This window comes from Colius striatus, chromosome 3 (assembly GCF_028858725.1).
Source record: "Colius striatus isolate bColStr4 chromosome 3, bColStr4.1.hap1, whole genome shotgun sequence".
NCBI lineage: Eukaryota > Metazoa > Chordata > Aves > Coliiformes > Coliidae > Colius > Colius striatus.
In genome coordinates this window covers 81,509,333-81,533,071 of record NC_084761.1, presented here as the reverse complement: position 1 = coordinate 81,533,071, position 23,739 = coordinate 81,509,333, and the positions used below count along the sequence as shown (strand labels likewise).

At 37.5% G+C, this 23,739-nt stretch overlaps 1 protein-coding gene across 2 annotated transcripts in view; it reads right to left on the bottom strand.

The window, feature by feature from the left end:
- KCNIP4 (potassium voltage-gated channel interacting protein 4) overlaps positions 1-23,306 on the bottom strand; it is a 103,932-nt gene extending 80,626 nt beyond the window's left edge. Inside the window, exon 1 of one of the 2 annotated variants that reach the window (XM_061992469.1) lies at positions 23,195-23,306. In XM_061992469.1, the coding sequence (XP_061848453.1) occupies positions 23,195-23,306 (112 nt within the window). Of the gene's footprint in view, positions 1-2,548; positions 2,598-23,194 lie in introns of those variants that run through there. The other variant, XM_061992470.1, reaches the window with a different exon arrangement.
- Between the last annotated feature and the right edge of the window lie 433 nt (positions 23,307-23,739).

The following is a 23,739-nucleotide window of genomic DNA, read 5'->3' as shown; positions in this document are numbered from 1 at the left end:
CATCATTTATCTTTAAAAATTAAGAATTTATTCCAAGAGAAAAGTTTGTGTCTTGCTAAACCAATCAGGTTTTTTTTTTCTGGCCTTTCTCAAAGAAGAACTTGTGAAATATATTACTTTCCAATTTGGCATTGCCTCTGTTATAAATGTTTCTAAAAAATAATTTTGATAATATATTACATTATCTCTGTCATTCATAGAGATTGTCAATGAAACAGCACATATAATCATCCCAGTATTGTAAATTTTCTTGAATATTTTTTTCTATGAGCTACACCTAGAAATAAATTAGAAAATTTTATTACATCTGTTCCATTATCAGTACCTCCATCAATACTTAAATGAAGCTGGTTATTTGTGCTTTGGATAGCAACTTTAATTATGAATTTTTAAAATTACTGAAAAGTCCAACACGACCTTACAGTAGAAAATTGTACATTTTCCATATTGAATAAATTCTGTACTGGGTTACAAATCAACAAACTTAGATAACCTGAAGAACACATTTATATGTGCTTTCAATAAAGCATATTTAATCATGTTTTTGAGATACTAATTTCCTTTGGGCTGTAGTACATTGGGAGGTTTGGAAATGCTGTAACAAACAGTAGATAACAGTCCAAGTACTACACGAAGTCTCTTCCGTGGGAAGAGTAAGAGATGGATGAGAAGGAGTAAGAAATTTTTTTAATAATATCCCTATGTACACAAGTTAGTTGTGCTATACATAAAAGCAGATCACTCGACCATTCATGTATGACAAAGCTACCAGTTGTTACTGTTCCCATTTATATATCCTGTTTTGAGTTAACACTCTGATTTTACAAATCCAAAGGCATTTGAACTAAGATTTCCAACCATTTCCCACATTTTGTGGAAAGCATTGCTGTTATTCCCATTGATAGGAAAATATACTTTGTTTTCCTGACTTAAAATGTCTTGTTGAGCTATTACAGCTTGGAAATTGGGACTAGGAATTTGGGAGGTATTTGCCCATGACTTGAATGGATCTTTAGACTCCTATTTAAAATCTATTAAAATTTTACCACAATTGCAAATCTCAGAATTTGTAGTTTACAACAACACAGTAGAAATTGTGACAATTTAATTGTTAAAGTCCTTTTGTTCAAAAGTTCAGAATGCAAGGAAGCCAAGGGTGCACAGGATTTTCTCAGTAGTAGACTACACACTTTTCTCAGTAGTAGGCTGCATACAAAACTGAAAGTAGGAAATAAAATCTAGGCAACGTGAAGGAAAGGTCCTCCCAAATGGAATGCTCCAGGGGTGAGAGTTGGATGGATTGAAGTACTAGTTAGAAGACAATGGGAAAACATTTAAAAAAAATCAACACTGGTGAAAAGAATCTGGACTAGAAAATGTTAAATAGAAATCCCACAAGAAAGCTTAGAAATAGACTTTTAGAAGAAGATCTAAATGATATACCAGCTCCAGCATAGTTTTGGCCTGTGAACTGAAAGGAAAATTCTCTGAAAATTAACTTTATATTATATTAATACCAATTATTCCAGTTTTTGAGTCATTCTATATTAAGACAAGCTTTGTGCATGTATGCTTACCTGTATCTCTGTTGAGAGAAAAAAATTGCTATGAAAACAATATTTTTTTCAAGTCCTTTAACACAAATAGGCTATATTGTAAGGCTGTACACACTTTCTAATTCCAGATGGTCTGAACAAAAAGGTAACTAAACTACACTACCACTTTTGCAGTCCCCAGTTCAGTATAAGTAAACAGTCAAAAGTATATAAGTAATAATAATAATAAAAAAATTAAATCTGACATTACTTTTTTTTCTGAGTTAAGTTTCTTATTCTTTGTATTACAAAATACTACAGAAGATATATATTTTACTCAAATTTGACGTGAATTAAATTTATTGGAGAGAAAAACCTCATTTTCCACCACTCTTATCTGTATTTTCAGGCTTAGAACTCCCCAGCAGAGACAACTCACTAACAGAGCAGCTGACAGAACATTGCTCCCCTATAAGACCTATATTCCTTATAGAACACATTTTTTTTTCTTTTCATTTTTTGGCCACAGTAAAAGAAACATACATTTAACATCTAAAATATGGATCTCAATTTAAGAATTTAACGCATTAACTGCCTTAGAGTACACTCGTCAAATCAAAATATTGCAGAAGCACTAAGAAAGAAATTTAACATTAAAAAAATTGCATGAAAAGTAAAACTGAAAATAATTCCTCCTCCAAATCCTGCCCAAGTGCATTGCAAGTTCTTTTATAAATATGTATTTACATTTAAAACATACCCTTTTTTAATAAAGAAAAAAAGGAAAGAGGGCTTTTGAAACTAATTTTTAACGACTTTTTTCCTTCAATAAGGATGTTGCAGATACACAATTATTTTAGTTAACAACTTATCATCACAATAAGTAGTCAAGCACTTGTTTATCACCTAGTAATAGTTCAATCAATTAGCTAAGCAATTGCAAATAACTCAAACACCTATTGATTAAGTATTCACTTGAATCACATAAGGATCAAACTGCATGAGTTACATACCACACCTGATGGAGACCTGTTACCTTGGCTGCAGGACCCTGGTGAATGTATTTGTTAGGTTACCTTGGCTGTTACCTTAGTTGTTACTAAAACAAAGGGACTGATATCTTTTTTTGACCAATCACTGTGATTTTGGAAAGTCTGTGTTGGTTGGGAACCAATCAAGGTGAAGGGCTAAATTGATAGATGGACATTTTAAAAATGCTTGTGTTGGCAAATGTGATTCTTTTGTTTGAGCTGTATAAAAACCCTGAAAATGGTAACTAACACCGAAGCATGGAGGAGTTATCCCCAGTGTTTTCCCAGTGCTGCATAATAAAGAAGTGACTGACTTATCTGCATTCCTGTGTAGATATTTTTTTCGGGATTGCGGAGCCTCAACAAAGACAGATAAGTAAAAATGATCCCACTTGTGCTTTATTTAATTTTGTAAATATTATGAGAAGAGCCTCACAACACGTCTAAAGAAAAAAAAAACAAACCATGCATTTTTCCTCGAAGAGTTTGAGTTTCATGGGCTTTGAAGAGTTTTGACCCATAAAACTCAGAACACCAGGAGAAACCTCAGCAGGAGGTTGGAAGAATTCAACAATTCCAGAGTCAAAGGATTTCTGTGAAGGTTTTGCTGGACTCAGTAATTAACACTGGTTAATCTCATCATTTACCTTGGTAGAACAAAATCAACGATAATTGGACATTTATCAGCAGAGCAGTAAATATAACAATAGAAGAATTTTTGTTTTGTATTTTAATGACTACAGACTGAATACACAGAGAAACATTTATAGGCAACAAATCCAGGGAATAAAAGATCAATACTTAGGGTTACAATATGTAGAAATTTTGAAGCCTTCTCCAAACAGCTTAAGAGAAAATATAGATATTGCAGATAATCACGCAGAAACTATAGGCACTTGACACTCACTTTCCACCTTTAGGGTTGATTTTTAAAAATATGAAGGTGAGTGTAGAAATATTAATGTAAATTAAGTTGCATTTTTGGAGGATAAAGCAAAATTAATTGTAAAAGTACAAATTCTATTTGCTTTAATTAAGACAACAGACAGAGGAATGGAAAATTATTAAAAGAGATAGTTAGATAATGGAAGTCAAGTCAGTTGAAATAGTTCAAATTTGTAATAAAGTCTGATGGAAAAATGAGTATTGTCTTCCACAGAGAGGCAGAAAGTGAGATTCAATTATTTGCCTGGCAGGCTGTCTGTGCTTTTCTTGGCCATTCCTCTTCTGGGAATGGAGATGCTATGTCTTTACTGTGGAAGAGAGTGTCCTGCAGAGGGCTAGTGCCACCCCCAGGTGGGCATCCCCAGGTGAGCCCAGCTCTTACTGGTTGCTGATAACTCTTGGGAAAGCACTAGAGCCTATTTGCTCACCTTGCTCTCTGAAAACTTTCACTAGACTAATTTAAGGTCAGTATCATAGGATCATAGTATCATTTTGGGTGGAAGAGCCTTTAAGATCATCAAGTCTAGCCTTTGTCCCAGCCCTATCAATCACTAAATCATTTCCCTAAGTGCAACATCCAGCCATCTCGTAAACACCTCCAAGGACAGTGACTCCACCCTCTCCCTGGGCAGCCTGTTCCCTTGCCTGACAACTCTTTCAGGAAAGAAATTCCTCCTCATATCCAGTCTGAACCTCTCCTGGTGCAAGTTGAGGCCATTTCCTCTTGTTCTATTGCTTGTTACTAGGGAGAACCAACCAATCCCCACCTCACTACAATTTCCTTTCAGGTACTTGTAGAGAGTGATAAGATCTCCCCCGAGCCTTCTTTTCTCCAGGATAAACAGCTCCAGATCCCTCAGCTGTTCCTCATAGGAAACTTGTTCCAAATCCTTTACTAGCTTGGCAGCCCACTTCTGTATCCTCTCCAGCACCTCACTGTCCTTCCTGTAGAGAGGGGTCCAAAACTAGACACAGTATTGGAGTTGCAGCCTCACCAAAGCCAAATACAGGGGGAATGATCACCTCTCTGCTGCTGCTGCTGCTAACACTGTTCCTGATCCAGGCCAGGATGCTATTGGCCTTCTTGGCCACACTGCTAGCTCATGTTCAGCCGCTGTCAACCAACACTCCCAGGTCCCTCTCTGCCTGGCAGCTTTCCAGGCACTCCTCCCCAAATCTGTAGCGCTGCTGGGGGCTGTTGTGGCCCAAGTGCAGGAGCCGGCACTTGGCCTTATTGAAACTCATGGCATTGGCCTTGGCCCAGCCACCCAGCCTATCTAGATCTCTCTGTAGAGCTTCCCTACTCTCAAGCAGATTGACACTTCTCCCAGCTTGATGTCTGTTGTAGGCGTCCAGAAGATCTCGGATTGTAACGTGAGAGGTGGAGGGTACAGAAGAGGTGGGCACAGGGTGGAGTGAAAGGAAGTGCTTGTGTTAGCAGATAAAAGCACATGGTGTAAACAACTAGTGGGAATAAAGCATCATCCACACTGTATATGTAGTGTCCCCTCAGCAGGGGTGACCAGGTGATGTTGCCAGTAGTGGCAACAGGTGTCATCTGCAAACTTACTAAGGATGCACTCGATCCTCTCATCCAGATCATTACTAAAGATGTTAAACAGGAGTCACCCCAGTACTGAGCCCTGGGGGACACCACTCATGAGTGGCCACCAACTGGATTTACCTCCATTGACCACGACTCTTTGAACTCAACCATCTAACCAGTTTTTCACCCAGGTACATGCCCATCCATGCCAAGAACAGTCAATTTGTCTAAGAGAATGCTGTGGGAAACAGTGTCAAATGCCTCACTAAAGTCAAGGTAGACAACATTCACAGTTTCTCCTTCATTCAACAAGTGAATCACCCTGTCACAGAAGAATCTGATTGACTGACTTTCAATCAGATGAGACCTCTCCAGTCAGACAGGACTGTTGATAAATGAACAGTGGCTTGGTGAGCACCCCTGTCAGTTCCCTCAGCACACTAGGATGTACCCCATTTGGCCTCATAGATTTCTGTGAAGCAGCAGGTCACTGACCATCTCCTCCTGAATTGTAGGGGGGATATTTTGCTCCTTACCCCTGTCTCTTGGCTTGGGGGGCTGACTTTCCCCAGTGGAAAAGCTCGTATTACTAAAGACTGAGTCAAAGAAGGCATTAAGCACCTCAGCCTTATCCTTACTACTGAATTTCCTTCTGCACCTAATAGGGGATGGAGGCTCTCCCTGGTCTTTCTTTTATTGTTATAGAATTTTTTCTTATTATCCTTATCCTCTAAAGCTAGCTTGACTTCTAGTTGAGCTTTCAACTTTCTAATTAACTCCCTGCATAACCTAACAATGTTCTTGTACTCACTATGAGTAGTCTGACCATTCTTCCAGAGGCCATAAACTCTCTTTTTTCCCCCAATATTAAGCCAAATCTCCCTATTCAGTCAGGCTCATCTTCTTTGCCTCCAGCTCATCTTATGACATGTAGGGATCGCCTGGGCTTTTAAGATTTCCTTCCTAAAAAGTGGCCAGCCTTCCTGGTCTCCTTAACCCTTCAAAACTGACTCTCAAGGGATTCTATCAAGTAACCTCCCTTGAAAGTGCAAAGTATCATTTTTGCTGCCCTGCCTCCTAACTTCTCTGTGAATAGAGAACTTAATAATTTCATGGTTGCTGTTCCCCAGAGGGCCTCCAACTGCCACATCCTCCACAAGACCTCCTCTGCTCACAAACAAGAGGTCTCCCTGGTCGGTTCACTTACCGGCTGTGTGAGGAAGTTATCCTCCACACATTCCAACAAAATTGGTTTGTTCCCTCTCTGCTGTGTGGTATTTACAGCAGATACCTGGGAAGTTGAAGTCCCCAACAAGAATGATGTCACGTGACTACAAGATTTCTCCCGATTGCTTACAGAATGTTTTTTCTAACTCATGACTCTGGCTGGGAGGTCTACAGCAGACTCTCACAGCAATATCATCTTTATTGGCTTTGCCCCTTAAACTAATCCAAACACTCTCAACCCCATCATCATTATACTTAAGCTCTGAACATTCATAACAGTCCCTAACATCCAAGGCAACCCTATTTACTCTCCTTCCCTGTCTATCCTTCTTGAAGAACTTGTAGCCATCAAATGTGGCACTCCAGTCACGTGAGGAAACCCACCACTTTTCTGATAGCCACTGTGTCATAGGTTTCCCGTTGCATCATTTTTTCAAGCTCCTCCTGTTTGTTGCTCATACTCTGTGCATTGATATAGATGCACTTCAGATGAGTTAATGATACCAATGCCTTTTTATGAGTGTGGGGGCCATTTCCTACCAGATTTTTCTCAGATGTTTCTCTCACTTCTAAATCATCCACAGCCCTTGCCTCTTCATTTCTTATTATAGGTCTATCCCTTGTATCCACTGAGAAGGTAGAGTCTTCACTAGGACACCATCCTATGAGCACTGGCATGCTTCCCTTGGGCTTGTTCATAACCAGTCCAGTTATATCCCCTTCCCCTTTCAAAACTAGTTTAAAGCTCTATCAATGAGCCCTGCTAACTCCTGCCCCAGAATCCTTTTTCCCCTCTGAGATAGGTGCATTCTATTTACCGTCAGCAAGTCAGATGTCTTGTATATCCAACCATGATTGAAAAAGCCAAATCCCTGCCAGTAACACCAGTCCCAGAGCCATGAATTCATCTGATGGCACTTCCTGTTAATTCCCTCATTCACCCCTGCCAGTGAATGGATAGAGGAGAAAACAACCTGCACTCCTGGTCCCTTAAGCATCTGCCCCAAGGTCCTAAAATCTCTTAGGTTTTTTTTGGGCTTCTAGTAGCAATTTCGTCACTACCCACCTGAAATATGAAAACTGGATCATAATCTGAAGGCTTCAGCAGGGTGGGAAGTCTGTGTAACACATCTTTAATTCATGCCCCAGAGAGACTGTAGACTTCTCTGTGAAGTGGGTCTGAAAGTCATATCAGACCCTCTGTCTCCTTCAGGAGGGAGTACCCACAACAATAATACATCTGGTTTCCTACTTGGAGCCAGTTTTGATGCTTGGTCTAGGGTGACTTGGTCTTCATGGCACTTCTGACCTGGGTGAAGTAGCAACCTCTCCATCAGTCAGTTCTTCCTGCAAGGCCCCATACCTATTCTGCAAGAGGAGCTGGGGAGTTGAGAGAGGACAGAAGGAGATTCACCTGCCTCCCCAGGTAGGGGCTTGTTTCCATTTGTCCCAGTCTTTTTGGTCCCCTCCTTCTGCCAGGTGGCAAAAGGGGAGGGGATCCTCTGTTTTTTGTGGAGCCTCCACTTGCTGCTTTTGCCTCAGGGAGTGGCTACATCAATCTATCTCTATTTCACACTCCCTGATACTCCTTAACTTCTCCACTTCCTCATTAAGCTCTACCACCAGGCTGAGTAGATCATTCACCTGGTTGCATCGGGCACAGATGTTGTCTCTGCCATCCTTTAGTGCAAGTGACAGGCTGAGGCACTCCCTGCAGGCAGAGACCTGCCAGAGACAGCTGCATGCTTGTGTGGGAGCACTGTTTGGGTTCCCACATTTTTTTCTGGTGTTGACTTTTACAGGAATGGTCACCATGGCTACTTCTTGTGAGGGAGCCATATTCACTAATTGAATTAACCCATTATTAGGGAAGAGGGATCAATTATTACCACATGAACTTACCTCTTGCGTGACACACCTCCTTTCTGTTTTTACTCTGTGCACAGGGATCTCAACCTGCTGGACCTTGCTCTGTGCACAGGGATATGTGATCCCTGCACTCCTGAGGCATTTAAATAGCCTGTGGTGGCTGTGGCTCTACCCACACCTGGCCTGCCTCTCGTGAGAAATGCTGACACAGACAGGGACCCCTCCACTTGCCACAAGGCTCCCAGCTTCGGGAAACTTTCCTGCGCTCAATCTTCTTGGGGATAGCATCTGATGGATGTTGTCCAGTCTGTTCCAGTCCCCTGTCAAGGGGAACTGACAGCTGACAGAGATGGCTTCAATCACGTTGCATTAGGACTGAGGTGCCCAGTGGCCTCTACTCTGTGTGGTGGAGTCTGGGTGGCAGTCTCTGTGTTCAAGCCAGGAGGGCCTGGCAAAACTGATTACCTCTGAGGAGCTTTTTTTTTCTGCTGGCCTGTGAGCAAGGAAAGATTAAAGACTGCAGAAACAGCCAACGGATAATTTTACTACAGACATGTTGCCCAGACAGATAGATTTCTTCACAACTATTATAATAGTTGGCCACTCTGATACAGCAGTGAGTCTAACGGGTCTGCTTAAACCAAAGATATCTTTCAGTTACTATTTACATGCTAGTAAAAAACAAAACAAAAACCAAAAGTCAAAGCAAAAGGCAATTGATATTTTATGGCAATAAATGCCCCATTTTCAGAATCAAATTTTATGAATGGATAAATTTGTGCATCATCTGAAAAGCAGACTGAAAATCCTTTGACATTTCACTTTTTTTCCTTCTCACAAAAAAGCTCTTCATTATTAAAAGGTCTTATTAAACCAACAGTAGCAAGCAGACAATTTCACTCTGTATAAAACAGACAGATAGAAATTGACCTTTATACTCTTTGAAAAACAGTAATTTATTCATATTATCTGAATATTATTGTTTGGCAGATAAAAAGAGAACTCATTCTTCATTTCTTATGTATGCTAAACTCCTGCTGACTTTAACAATAAAAATTATCATCAAGGGCTCTTCATGGGGAAACAGGAATTGCCAGAAAATGCAAGACAGGCCCCAAGTAGCTATACATTAGGAACGTATACTGTGAGCTATCAAAACTGCATTCTCATGTTAAAAATAGCTTTTACATGAAATAGCTATTCAGAAAAATAACCATCTTACAGTTTACTGCCCTCATTTGAATGTGACAAGTAAAATGCCTCAGTGTGTATTAACCGAATTTAAAACAATATTGCAGAAGGAATAATAAGAGACAGGTTTCTTAACCCAAAGTTCATTTCAGTTACACTGAAAATATTGTTCCTAATAGGCTCTACTGTCTGAAATTTGCTTTGGTGCTGAAGTGTTTCATGGTGTTGCACATATTTTAAATACATATAGGAAAAAGGCAGTAAAGAGGTTATCTGTCTCCAGAGCAACATATCCTGCCATACATCATGAGCACTGTCATATCCCCAGCTCACTGGACGGTGGACTGGTTGGTTATTTGTCATATGGAGCCAGTCTTAGACTAAAGGTCAAAGTGTGATAAGATAAAGCTATAAATTAGTACAAGAATACTTTGATAAAGCTATAAATTAGTACAAGAATGCTTTGTTGGGCTAGCAAGTGAATAGCTATAGGAAGAAAAGGCAGTAGAACTTGCAGTTCCCAATGCTTAGAGAAAATGGAAATGTCTAATCCAATAAATACTGACAGAAGATGTACCTTTTCAGTTAGGTTTGATAATGACCTTTCTTCTTCATTTAATTAAATCAGTTTAGTTCTGGAGATTAATAATTAGTCAAAGTTTCTTTTCTCCTTTTTATGTGATTCTCTTCAACTAGAGTCCCTGGTGTCATGTCAGGAATTTACGGACAAGATTTGCAATACTTAGATCATTCTTGTTCCAGAAAGCTTTTCTTTATTACAAAGTAAACAATGAAATAAATCACCATTAAAGAGTTCTGTGAGCACTTGTCAGATCATTTTGACTCAACTTCCGCATTTTAAGTAGTAGTATTGAAGTATGGCTAATAAACTATGAGGCTGTCATGTGGTGTCTTTGACATACAGGCACCTACTGAGCCCTTCTTTCCTCTTCCATTGCATACTGCACCTTGACTATCCAGTACCTTACCATGCAGTCATAATAATTTTAAAAGAGAAACACTCCTGTTAATTCCAGCCCAGTCTTTCATGGTAATACATGGGTACACAGTGAAGCATCCACTCCCTCTACTCTGTCCTGGTGAGACCTCATCTGGAGTACTGTGTCCAGTTCTGGGGTTGCCAGCTCAGAGGGACAGAGAACTTCTGGACAGAGTCCAGCACAGGGCCACCAAGATAATCAGGGAACTGAAACATCTTCCTTATGAGGAAAAGCTGCGGGAACTGGAGAAAAGGAGACTGGGGGCAGATCTTATTAATATTTATAAATATCTAAGTGGTGGATGCCAGGAGGTTGGGACATCTCTTTTTTCTATGGTATGGGGCAACAGGACAAGGGGTAATGGGATGAAGTTGAAAGACACAAAGTTCCATTTAAACATAAGAAAAAACTATTTTACTGTTCAGGTGAGGAAGCAGTGGCACAGGCTGCCCAGAGAGGTTGTGGAGTCTCCTTCCTTGGAGGTCTTCAAGACCCGTCTGGATGTGTTCCTGTGTGACCTGGTCTGGGTGAACCTGCTTCTGCAGGAAGGTTGGACCAGATGATCTCTAAAGGTCCCTTCCAATCCTACCATTCTATAATTCTATGAATATTTCCCTTCCAGGAACAGTTGAACAATTAACTTAAAGGTCACTAACCTGTAAGTTCTTTTTTGGTACTTATTTTTTAGTGTTTTACTACTTTCTAGCAGGCTAAGGAAATAAATGAAAACATGTAGCATAAAAAAATGCTGCTTTTTATTTATTGATTAAATTAGAACACTATCTGCCACCAATACATGCTTTTAAAATTAATTTTCATACTCACTTTAGTATAACAACTTGATGTTTAATTTGTCACTTTATATAGAAGACAAGGAATAAGTTATCACTGAGTCACCCAGAATTTGCTCCTATCCTCTTCTCATTTCTAATTGATAATCATGACATTTCTGAGAACTGCAGAATGACAGCTTTAGTGATTGAAGAAAATTATCTAAGCTTTCAATTCTAATTTAAAATAGTAAGTTCAGAGATACTTTCTATCTTCCATCCTGCTGTTGAATGACAGACACCTGATTGGTGTCAAACATATGAAGAACTGACAGACATTAAATGGAATATAGTTATTGAACATTTAATGTCAGTTGATCTTCCACAAAATAAGATGAAGCAGCTGATTGCTAGATGAAACTGTCATTTCATACTAGTATTTTGAGGGGTAGGATAAATTTGTGACTAAAATAAAAAACTATTTGCAGAAATAGACAGTTTCTTAGAAAATCCCAACTTCTATTGGATGAACATAATCACAGTAGTATGGAAAGTAAATATGCAGTATGTTTGCATTCTTCATTACTCACAGAATATGCCCCCATTAAGATGTTAAACATATCATGTTATGTGACCCATTTCATGTACCTGATAGACCTTCATACATTTAAAGATACGGTAATTCAAGGAAGATTAATGATTTCCCCAAAGCATTTCAGTTAGGAACTAATTTTAATTGTCATTGTCACAATTTAACCCCTGCCAGCAAGTAAGCACCATACAGGAATTCATTCAACTCCTTCCCCTCCCAGTGGGAAGTAATCATTAAAAACAAAAAGTAAAACTCGAGGGTTGAGATAAAAACAGTGTAAAAACTAAAATGAAATTAAACAATAACATATAGAATAATAATTGTAATGAAAATGTATAAAACAAAAAGAGAGAGAAATAAAACCTAAGATAAGTGATGCATAATGCAATTGCTCACCACCCATTGACCAATACCAAAGCAGCAGTCCAGCCCTCCCTACAAGCTCCCCGCTGTTGCATACTGGGAGTGACATTCTATGGTATGGAATAGCCCTTTGGCTAGTTCGGGTCAGCTGTCCTGGCCATGCTCTCTCCCAGTTTCTCATGCATCTCCCTGCTGTCAGAGTGTGAGAAACTGAAAAATCCTTACCTTAGGATAAGCCTACTAAGCAGCAACTAAAACATTTCTGTGTGACTAACATTCTCACACTAAATCCAAAACACAGCACTGTACAAAAAAAAAGAATTCTCCCAATTGAAACAAGAACAGTCAGGAAACTACGGTACATACAAATTATTCAGGTTGCTCGGTTGTCATCTTAAAGCAATGATTCAGAAACATGAATTTTATTAATTGGGAAAAAAATATGGGAAAGGAGTCATACATATATATAGCTGCATGAAAAAAACAGAGTGAAAAATTCAGGGCTTTATAGAAGAACACGAGGTACACCCACTATAGGTATCTAACTTATGACTTACTCTGGGGTTTTAAACAGTTCTCTGAGTCTTAACTTCCATATAAACTTTGTATAATTGTTTTTCAAAGAGCTTTCCAGCCTACTATTATATTTAGGCGGAGAGATACAAGTGAGAATACTCACTCAGAAGTGAGTTCTCACATAAATGTTCTGTTAGGAACTGCCCACTATTGAGTTTTTCTAGAACTCAGCTTAAAGACAACTTGGTACTTCTGCTTGCTTTTAAATCTTCTGTAGTTGAGAAGTGAGGATGGTTTGGATACTTTGGATTGTTAGAGGATAAATTCATACTAAAGAAATACATTTGGTATAAGAATACAGAGACTTGACATTAACTCATTTCCTCCTTCTTTTTGTTATATTATTCTTGGAAGTTTGAGGAAAGAAACACATTATTTAAATGAAAAATATTTATCATACATTAAAGCAGATATGAAATAAGATAATCATAAAACATTAAATCAGGTGAAACTTTACCATATTCTGTCAATTCACTTTCCTATCACCCCATGACTTTCTGAGTTTCAGTTCTGTGAAGTATTTGCACGTTCAGTTTGTCTCCATAACCACTAAAGGCAAACTTCCATTCTAACTTTTTAACTTATTCTTGCTTCCTCCTTTTCATAATGAGATAGGAAGACTTACAGCAAAAGTCCTCCTCTATATCATTTTTTTAGGAACCAAGATTTCCACTCAGAGAAACATTTTGCAAGAAGATCACAATTGCAAATATAGTATATTATATTACTTTAAATATATCCGAGCAGAGACAACATGGCAGGGTAAGGGGAGCTGAGAGTGTCCATTTATTTTTAGAATTAGACTCTTTTTTCCATTCTCAAATACATTCCAAGGTAGAAGCAATACTCTAATTTATGAATTCAGATATAATGGAATTAAAGTAATATAATTATTACTAAGTTTATTCTCAGAAATGTGAAACTATGTAGTACAGTAGTAATACACTATGAATTACTTGGTGTTAAATAATGTTTCCTATAGCTTGCAGGATAAATTTAGTCTTTGTTGAAATAATAATGAGAGAGATTATTATAAAAACAGGTCTATAAAATCTGTTTTCTCAGTGTGAAGCAGTTTACTGTAGTTTCCAGGCAGCTTCCTGGCCATTTCAGTCCACTACCCTCCACATCAAGAAACTTCGATAAATTAAATACTAGGGCATGCTTTAGACCTGTCTGGATTCATCTCACTGAAGAGATTGATCACGTAACTTAAAAGCCCTAACAAACATCAAAAAAGAAAAATATTTTCTGCTGAGGACATATAGCATATGAAGAACCATCAGTGGTTAAACCCCATTTTCAAATGTGTCTAAACTAGGTCACAAAGATTAACACGTAGGAATTTGAATTGAGGTGGCCTGATTTTCAGAAAAGTTACTTCTGAATTCTGCCTCAATTCTTATAGTTCAACACTTCAAAAAACCAGAGCATCTTTATTTACAATCCTGCATTGCCAACTGTAGGGTCCTTCATTTAAAAACAGTTGTTTTTCAGTGTTCACTTATGATTCCACATAGTAAATGAGAATACTCTGGGAAAATAGCAACAATAGAAAATTCTAAACAGTTTAAGTTTTTTTGATGTTTCTTCTCTCTATCCTGTGTCCTTTCTGTTTATTTTCTGAATGGTCATATATACATGTTCACAGACGCATATACATGCATTTAGTAGAAGAGCAGAAATGAACAAGAGCTATGATCTTGCTTGTCCCAAGCCTGTTAAGTCTCTTTTAATAATTTTTTCAGTCTTATCTACTCTTAAAAGTCTGCTAGCATCATATCAAGTCCTTAACAAATCCTGCTGTGATCCTTTCCTTGCATTTCCTTAGTTGTTTAATTCTCTTAAAGAAACAACCCATGACAGTTCTAACCCCTTCTTAAAAACTGCATTCAAAATGTGCTCCATAGCAATGACTCTGTGTCTAGCTGTGACCTATCTATATAGCACACACAAAATCTCTGTTTGCCTTTGAATATACTTGCATGCAAATGTTAGATCCTTTGCCACCTCCTTCTTAATACTGGGAAAGAGCAGAGGACCCACTCTGTCCTGCTTTCTATTCTTGTAAGCATTGCATTGAACCTTCTCCCTCTCATAAGGTATCCCTGACCAGGATGTTATGTGGTGAAGAAAAGGTGAACAGTCATGAATATTGACCTGCTGTTGCTTATTCCTTCTCAGCAGCAGAAAACTAGAAATGAGATTGCTTCTCCAGCAGTCATCAGCTTTCTCTCTCTCTACTTCTGAAGTAGTACCAATAGAAACAGCCCTTGAACTGTAAAGTCATTGAGCAGAAACTCTTATTTTTCAAATAACAACTAGTAGAAATGATACAACTACTGATTCTAGTTATAAAAATAATACAGAATTGCACAATTCTGCAAAATTCTTAAGAGCAAGAATTTGGAACTAAGGACTTAACTCTAGCTTTCATGACACTTCTGTTCAAGTGTTCATCCACGAGACACATTTATCCTGGCACAGATAAAAAAAGATATGAATAAAAGCTTTTAATAAACTATTTTCATAAATTTAATCTCCATTTGGAGAAAAGCTAGAAGCACAAATTCATGGTAATACATGGGTACACAGTGAAGCATCCTCCCCTCTACTCTGCCCTGGTGAGGCCTTGTCTGGAGCACTATGTCCGGTTCTGAGCTCCCCAGCTCAGAGGGACAGAGAACTTCTGGAGGGAGTCCAGTGCAGGGCCACCAAGATGATCAGGGAACTGAGGCATCTTCCTTATGAGGAAAGTGTGTGGGAACTGAACTGTTTAATCTAGAGAAGACTGTAGGGGGATCTCATTAATATTTACAAATATCTAAGTGGTGAATGCCAGGAGGTTGGGGCATCGTTTTTTTCTCTCTTGTATCTAGTGACAAGACAAGGGATAATGGGAAGAAGCTGATATACAAAAAGTTCCATTTAAACATAAGAAAACACATAAGTTAAAGCAGATCAGACGATCTCTAAAGGTCCCTTCCAATCCCTACCATTCTATGATTCTGTATTATATTGAGGTCCTCTACTTTTATAAAAACAGCTTATGTTTTTTGTTGATTGCTATAATTAGAATGCATTGAGTACAATATTCTGCTGAGAGAATAATGTGACAATCATGTATAACCTGTTATATAGTATAATCTCTGTATATAGTTCAATGCATTAAACTTGTTCATCTGAGAAAAGCAGGTAGAAAAGTTACAGTATTCTGATATAGCTGAGGATAAAGGGAACAACTAAATCCCAGAACAATTATTGTGAGTTAGTTGATTGGACTCCATTTAGTGATTTTGGTAAGGAGGATGAAAAATTGCCAGAAGGGAGAAAAAACTGAAATCAATTTTGTTTCAGCAATGTAAATTGTATTACTTATTAAAGAAATATAACAAAAACCACATTTATTTGCAGTGCATCATTCTTGAAATATAACAAGGAAGAGTCTATCTGCATTGTTAAACTAAACTAAAAAAAAATCCTTCAAGTTATTATTTTGAATTTATTTTACAAGTTTAAATTAAATTTAATTGTATTTCTTATGTTCTGGAAAAACAGAATACCACAGAAAATCTCCACACTTTAATAACAAAATAGCAACTCATACTAAAATTAAAAGTGCACTTGTATTACAAATGTGCTGTCTCAAAAAGCTGTAAATGTAACAGGCTGAGAAATAGTGTGTGTATTTTATATATTTCAAAGGAAATACAAAATAGCAAAGACTTTTTTCTTAATTTTCAGTTTGTGATCTATTGCAAGCCCATTTAATTTCACTTAGTGCACCATCAATTGAAACCTGAAATGATTTTCCATATGTATTTCATTTCACATATACATATACAGATAGTACCCATCTGACAAAGAAATAATGAAGCACCTTATAAATAACTCAAAATACAGGAGAAGTATAGAGAGAGGATGGATGCAGATTAGTCAATAGTCTAAGGATAATAATCATATTTATTCTTGTAAGAAAAAAAACAAGCAGTATTTCTGTGTAAACACCACCACTACTCTACCGCTTGTTTAAAGTGGTATTTTTCACTAGTAGTGATATTTCACATCAAGGGAATATCCTTTTGTTGTCATTTCAGAGGGAGGAATTCAGATGATTGCTTCATGAATATAACTTTGCAAGACAAATGCTGACCTACCCAGTTTTCCTTAGCTCAAATTTCATTCAGACATGTAGAATCTAGGGTTACATCTTTTATTGAGAAAAAAAGGAATCTAAAGAATTTAAAGTTCAAAAAGGTAGATCAAACTGTTAGTACATAGGCTATAAATTAAGACTGTGTTTTTCAGATATAGCTAGGCTGAAACTATCTCATTAACTACATCAAATGTGGAACAAATACTTTAAGATGTCAAGAGACCAAAGGTGACTACATTACTTCTACATCTGTATGCTACTACGGATTTTAAAAAATTCATTCATTCCACTGTTGCACATATTTAACCTTGTCCTATAATATCATTTTAGGCAATGATTATTTATGCCTTTGCAAATATATTCTAGCAGTAAAGCCTTTTAGATCCTCCATCCTAAAGTACATCAGCCATGAGGCAATGCTTTTCTCTCCTCACCTACACTCAGCTGACTGAATGTGATTATTTTTCAGAAGCATACTTTGTCATACCAAATATCTGTCATCTTAAAATGAATTCTTTTATTTGGTGCTACATTTCAAAAGCAGCTACAATCTGAAGCAGTGGCAGAGTACAGAAGGAAAATGCCTAAACAGAGCATTCTGTAGGAAGTTCCCAGTGTGTATTCTCTGGGAAGCACACTCGATGGATGCAGACTTTGCTACAGGTATCAAATACATGTTACTTACCTTTATCTCTACATTCTGGTTAAAAAAACCCAAAACATCTTCTTACCTTTCTAAAGAGATATAACTTTGGCCAGCAAGGGCCATTATGGTTGGTCATGGTTGATACATGTAGTACATACTGATAAAATCTAGTACTGTGTTTTTCTTCTGAGTATTAATTCAAATATACTTCACTCCAGTTGCTTATCAAATGCAGAAGGAGCCTGAGAAATGAGCATCTGTTCTAATATAGAAGCAAAGGTGGTAAAATCCCAGCTATCTTTGGATGATCTACTTAGGATTAATACTCAGCATCTCTTGAAGAAACTTCAAATGATACTCAAAAGCAACTATGAATAGCACTAATAATATTTCTTGAAACAAAACCAATCAAGACCAGGAAGATAAAAGTCCAAGTGGAGGATCCAATGTTTGAGGAGAAGGGTTTTCACAGGGCAGTGTGGCCCAAAGAAGCACTCTCCAATTTAAAATGCAAACATACTGTGTGATCCTGAACCAGAGTAAAGTTGTAGTACAGTGAGTGCATACCTAACATTGTCTTATCTAAGCAGTCCAGAAAATTTATATTGTCTGATCCTTCTGTGAACTCTCATGGGAAGAGACAGCACATATGTTGTCTCTGCAGAAGTCTTCCTAGTTTTTATCAGTATTTTTAACATGTCTTAAATATTCCTCCCCACTTTTCAGATGGCCATTACCTAAACGTTGGATGTAGATTTGTATGGATCTAAAATGACCTGTTCCTCTGTGACTCATGATCTGGATGTTAAAATGCCCTGCAGAAGTCCATGGGAGCAGTTGGTGAAAATATCTCCATAAAAAATAATGTTTTCCTTAAAACTTATGAGTAAATTTTCACATATAATTACTAGTTTAGTGAAAAGCCACATATTTTTGCTTTCCTTTATCAAGAGTATTTCTTTACACTTGTATGTCTTTTGCACAACTTATCATTAGGTTGAAGTAGGAAAGTCACTAAAATAAAAGGAAAACAAACCCAAATTTTTATTTTCAATATAATTATGATAAAATTAAATATCAAGAAAATAATAAAATTCCCAATCCTGGAAGAGATTAGATTTTGAGGGAAAGTAAGATGTCAGTAGAACATCTTCAACCACCCTGAGCTAGGTGAAACAGATGGTTACAAGCTTCAATTCACTAATTATCACAGGAAATCTAATACTACTATGTACCTTGATGCCATGAATTGTCACTGGGATATCAGCATCTATGAACAGAATATTTTTAGGCAAGTGACAGATACTTACTCAGACTAAAGCAGTTCCCTCAACCCTATGAGTGTGTCTGGAGAATTGAAAAAGACAAGGAGGAAATGGACATTTTACCACAGGAAAACTGAACAGCTTACTGATAGCAGATGCTAAGCAGGTGTTATAAGCAGCTACTGAGGAAAGCCAATAGGACACATACTGTTGTACAATATTTTCCTTACCTTACTGTTTACTGTGGAGTTATGCTACATTACATCCTATTTGACTGAGAAAGGTGATACAGGGCAGACCACAGGAGAGACTGTTGGAAGCTGGACTTTTAGAACAGCCAACCATGCATGGATAGGACATTCAAGTTAGGATAATTCTTATAAACTGCGTGTCAACAATGAGAAAACGCCCTTGCTTTGTGTTTCTTATAAAAATATGAAGCAAGAGAAAATTTCTCAGCAGTGTCTTTCCCCTTACCATTAACTTTCTAAGGGTGACAACCATGCTGCACTACAGAAAACAGTTTGAATCTTAATGTTTTTTATAAGCCATAAGGATACTAACAACATGTTAACACAGATGGTTGCAGACAGACCTAACCTTATCATCTCTGTGCTTCCAAGTATCTGAGCTACAAAAGATGCCACATTTTATCATGTTAGTGTGACAGAACAGATCAACTCAAATGCACTAACATGACTTCTGGGCTGGAGGTGGCATCTGTCCATCCAGATTAGATTACAAAGAAAAAAAAAATCCCAACTTTCTTTCTGTACCTGTACAGAACAGATATACCCTAAGACACAAAACAACCTTTATTTAAGGAAAATAACATCATTTCCAATTTCTAATTCTAGCCAAATTACTCTATGTAGTCTCAAAGCTGGTTTTGCAATCAAATATGTTTACTGATAACTGTAAGTGAACTGCTCTTTGTTTAGTATCACAGTAAGAGAAACTGAGGATCAAATACTGCTCTCTAGCCTTAGCGGCCTATTGTGTTGAAAGACATGTAGAGATCAGTGGGTTCTATCAGCATAAAACAGTAATTAAATTTATCTCTGAATAAGATAATAACAAGCTCTAGAAACTGTTAGAAGTTAGAGAGAGGAAAAGGGGAAGAGTAGTAGAGTCTGAAATAGATTTCAACACTGGTTGATCATATTCACATGTAGCATTTGACAGATATTCTGGACACACAAATGCAAAGTGAATAGTTCATTCTGCCAGCTTTACCCTCCATGTTTCTGGTGGATGAATTCCCTCTAAGCCTGGTGATGCTACTTTTCTGATCCTTTACCTCAGTTCTAATCATCCCCCTCTCCTCCTCTTCCAGCTGAGCAACAAAACAAAAACTTCGGAGGGAAGCTGCTCAGCAGTAAAAATTTCAGATAAGGAAGCTGATGGGGAAGATATTGATCAGTATCAAACCACTTTCAAAGTAATGGAAGGAGAGGGGAAGGAGAGTTTCATTCTCTTCTAGTAAAAGTGGTATTGATTAAATCCTGGCCATATAACTGAAATTGCTTGCTGACTGTAGTGGAACCAGCTTTCTCTCCATTCTGCTCTCTCTTTCCTACTTATTGGAAAGTGAAGGATAGATGAAATATAAGAATAGAGTCTCTAGTCTGGGACACAGGATCAAATCAGGTTCCTTGTCCTGCCAAATGTTGAATACTGTAATAAAACTAAACGGATTGCCTGGATTGTCCTAGTTTCCCAGGGAGGATGAGGGCAAGTCAAGCCCTTCCTCACCCTAACTCCTCTGCTATATAAAGTAAAGGAGTGCTATCATGCACCATAGCACAGAGAGTGACCTATCTTTTTGCTTGTTCAATTAAAAGTCAGTTTTTTTTGCAGGAGAGATGACTGTGCATGGCAAAGAAGCTGTAGTGGGTAGAAAATTTACAGTATCTCTGTTAAAGAAGGAATTTTTCTTGACATATGGGCATATCTTTGTTCTTTTTAAAAACAATATGGACAATGTCTGGAATACAAGATGTAGGGTATTTTATATATCATTATAAATTACTATAAAAATAAACAATAAACAGTTTCATTTTCATGGTACAAACAGATTAAAGTGTAGAGGAGCTGAAACTACCTCTACACTTCTGTGGAGAGAGAGAGGGAAAGCGAACTGGAAGGATGGAAACACTCCAGTGTTTCCATGCAGTCCAAAGATGCATTTGTGGATCTCTCTAGTTCTGCTCTCATTTAAGCTGCTGATTCTTGCTTTGGGCTTAGACACGTCATTCTGCTGGTAGAAACTGCTGTGACACATCATCACAACCTCACAGAAATCAGTGGAATTGTAACAAGTTTACAGCTAACGAGTTGTCATTTAGCTCTCTTCCCTGTCCCATATTTGCAAACATCAGGACGAGCATCCTGCCCTATCTTTCAGTGATATTTTCAAAAGCAGTAAATATTTTAGAGATTTTAAGACAAGCATGTTAAGGCATCAGAAAGCCTAACAATGGAAACAGATTTGTTTCAGCATATGGCTCAAGTCCTGCATTCGTGGGGTAGATGAGGAAGTCTCAGTAATCATTTTGGTTTCAGGATCAATGCTGGCCATTCAAATATGGCCCTCCTTGTACACCAACAGAAAACCTGCCCTGCATTCAGTAGGAGAACAACAAATCATTAGTTCTGAATACTTTATAAAATATTCCTTAATCATTTGGGGCAGAATTCTTGTTTAATAGTAATGGCAGTACGCAAACATGGAAGAGTTAATTATGACAGCTCAGCCTTAGGAGAACTAGAAATCCCCTGTCACTGGAGCTACTCATGCTGTGGATGTTATAAATATATCCATCATCCTTCATAATGTTTAATATTTTTACATTTAGAGACTTTTTTTGTTGCTAGGTACTTTGGAGTTAAATTATTACATTAGGTGAGAAAACACCATGGTACTAATGGGTGCACTGAAACAAAAAGTTACACTTAATTGACATATCACCTTGAACTTATTATTTAGACTAAAATCAGTATAATTTCCACCAGAGGGAATTTTTTAAAAAATTATTTAATATAGATGAAACTACATAAAACCCTTTCCCACAGACTTAATGGCAGTATCATACTGTGAGAAATCAAGAAAGAGATGTAACTGTACATCTGCTAAAACACCAATATTGCACTTTAATCTTTTTTTCCTATCTGTTAACATGTGTTATAAAGTTACAGCTGATGCATATCTAGTCAGAGGATTTTTTGGATGTTAAAAATGCTACACATTCTAAGCATAGAGAAAAACCCCAAACTGAGCACTGCTATGAGATTAAAACTACTCATTTTTTTAGAATTCAAAAAGTAACTTTACAATTTCATAACCAATACATTATACAGTAACATAGCAAATAATATACATTCTCACTGCATGCAGTTTTAAGGATGATTTATTTCAATAATTTAGTAACTATAAAGGTGGTGTATTAAGGATTTCACATTTTATCATCTGAAAAATTTTATGACACTATGTTGTGAATGTACATCCATCAAAGATCCTAGTCCATGATGAAAAGTTAATGTTTCAGAAAACCAGAGTGCTCTTCTTGGCTGTGTAATTCTGACTGAAAATAGTTACACAGCAAAAAGGATTGGTTTGAGTTCACATGTACAAATATACTGACAAAAGCATTATTTTTGGAGCAAGAGCTTCATTAAGCAGATCTATTTTGTTTACTACAGCATTGGATATTTTGTTTAAAAATTGAGAAGTTGATGGTAAAGGATCTCAATAATATCTGAAAGCCTATTTCTAAAAAATATGAAAAAACCTCCCTTTGTATAGAAATAAAAATCCTATTAAAATTAACGTGAAGACCTCTTTGAGAGTAGATGAAATGATATGACCCATATAGTAGAGAGCAGACAGCAAGCAATCTGAGCAAGCAAACAGGAATTTTAAAACATATATTCATTATATATCTTTAAAATACCCATGTTTAATGTTGGCATCTATGACCTTTTTTTTGAAAGGTGTTGAGCAGACTTGATACTAAAGCTTATCCTGTAGTAACAGTGTTCTGCATTTATCTCTGAAACAGCTTTTTAACACACAAATAATGATATAGAACTCAACTGTAATTGCATCATAAATCAGAAGAATAAAGCATGTTATAAACGTGAACTTAACTAAGATCCACTTAATCTATCAAGTTTTCTGGCAGTGAACAGCTTTCAAAAGCAACTGACAGACAGGAGTCATGTTCACTGTTTTCAGTCTTTCTAATAAACACTCACTGATAGACATTTGGAAATTCATTGTAAAATACATATCTTATGCTATCATCTACTTCTGTTTTACAATAGCAAAGTAAAAACAGGAGAAGCAAACCAGGATTTTTAGTCTAAATTTTGTTTTCACTTTTTAAGCCTTTTCATTTTGCAGCTTTTGTACCTGATGCTATTTTAGCAGATCAGACATCACACCTACAAACAGCACAAACTGAGAGTGACCACTTTACCTTCTGAAAAATCAATCAGTCCCAGCAAATGAAGCAGCTTCAGAGATGCAAATATAATCACAACAATACCCACTGTTTGTAGTCCCTCCGACTCCCACTCGAGAGTCAACATTCTTCCAAGAGGCAAATCATTCCAGTCTTCACACCAGTTTGCAGTCAGAGGGAAATGAGAGGATTTTACCAAGAGTTTGCTTTAAAGAAAGTTGCAGTGGAGTAAAGCAGTGCTGTACTGAGCTGTGGCAAGTCACCAGCCACTGGAGCTGAGACAAAATACTAGATAAAGCCCCACATCTCATGCTTCTCTAAGCATTTGATTTCATCAGTAGTGAGTCCTCTTAGGAGGCTGAGGTGGACCATGAACCCCTGGGTGTGACATTGTATCCGGTGAGTAGTGTTAATTCAGAGCTGCTGGAGGAACATCTGTGTCAGAGCTGAAGACTTGGCTGTGTCAGTGCCAAGAAGAAACACTCCCTGGAAACTTGCACTAGGGAGCACAGTGCTATCAGCACTCTGCACTCCAGTGCTTCCAGACCCAGGCTTTGTAA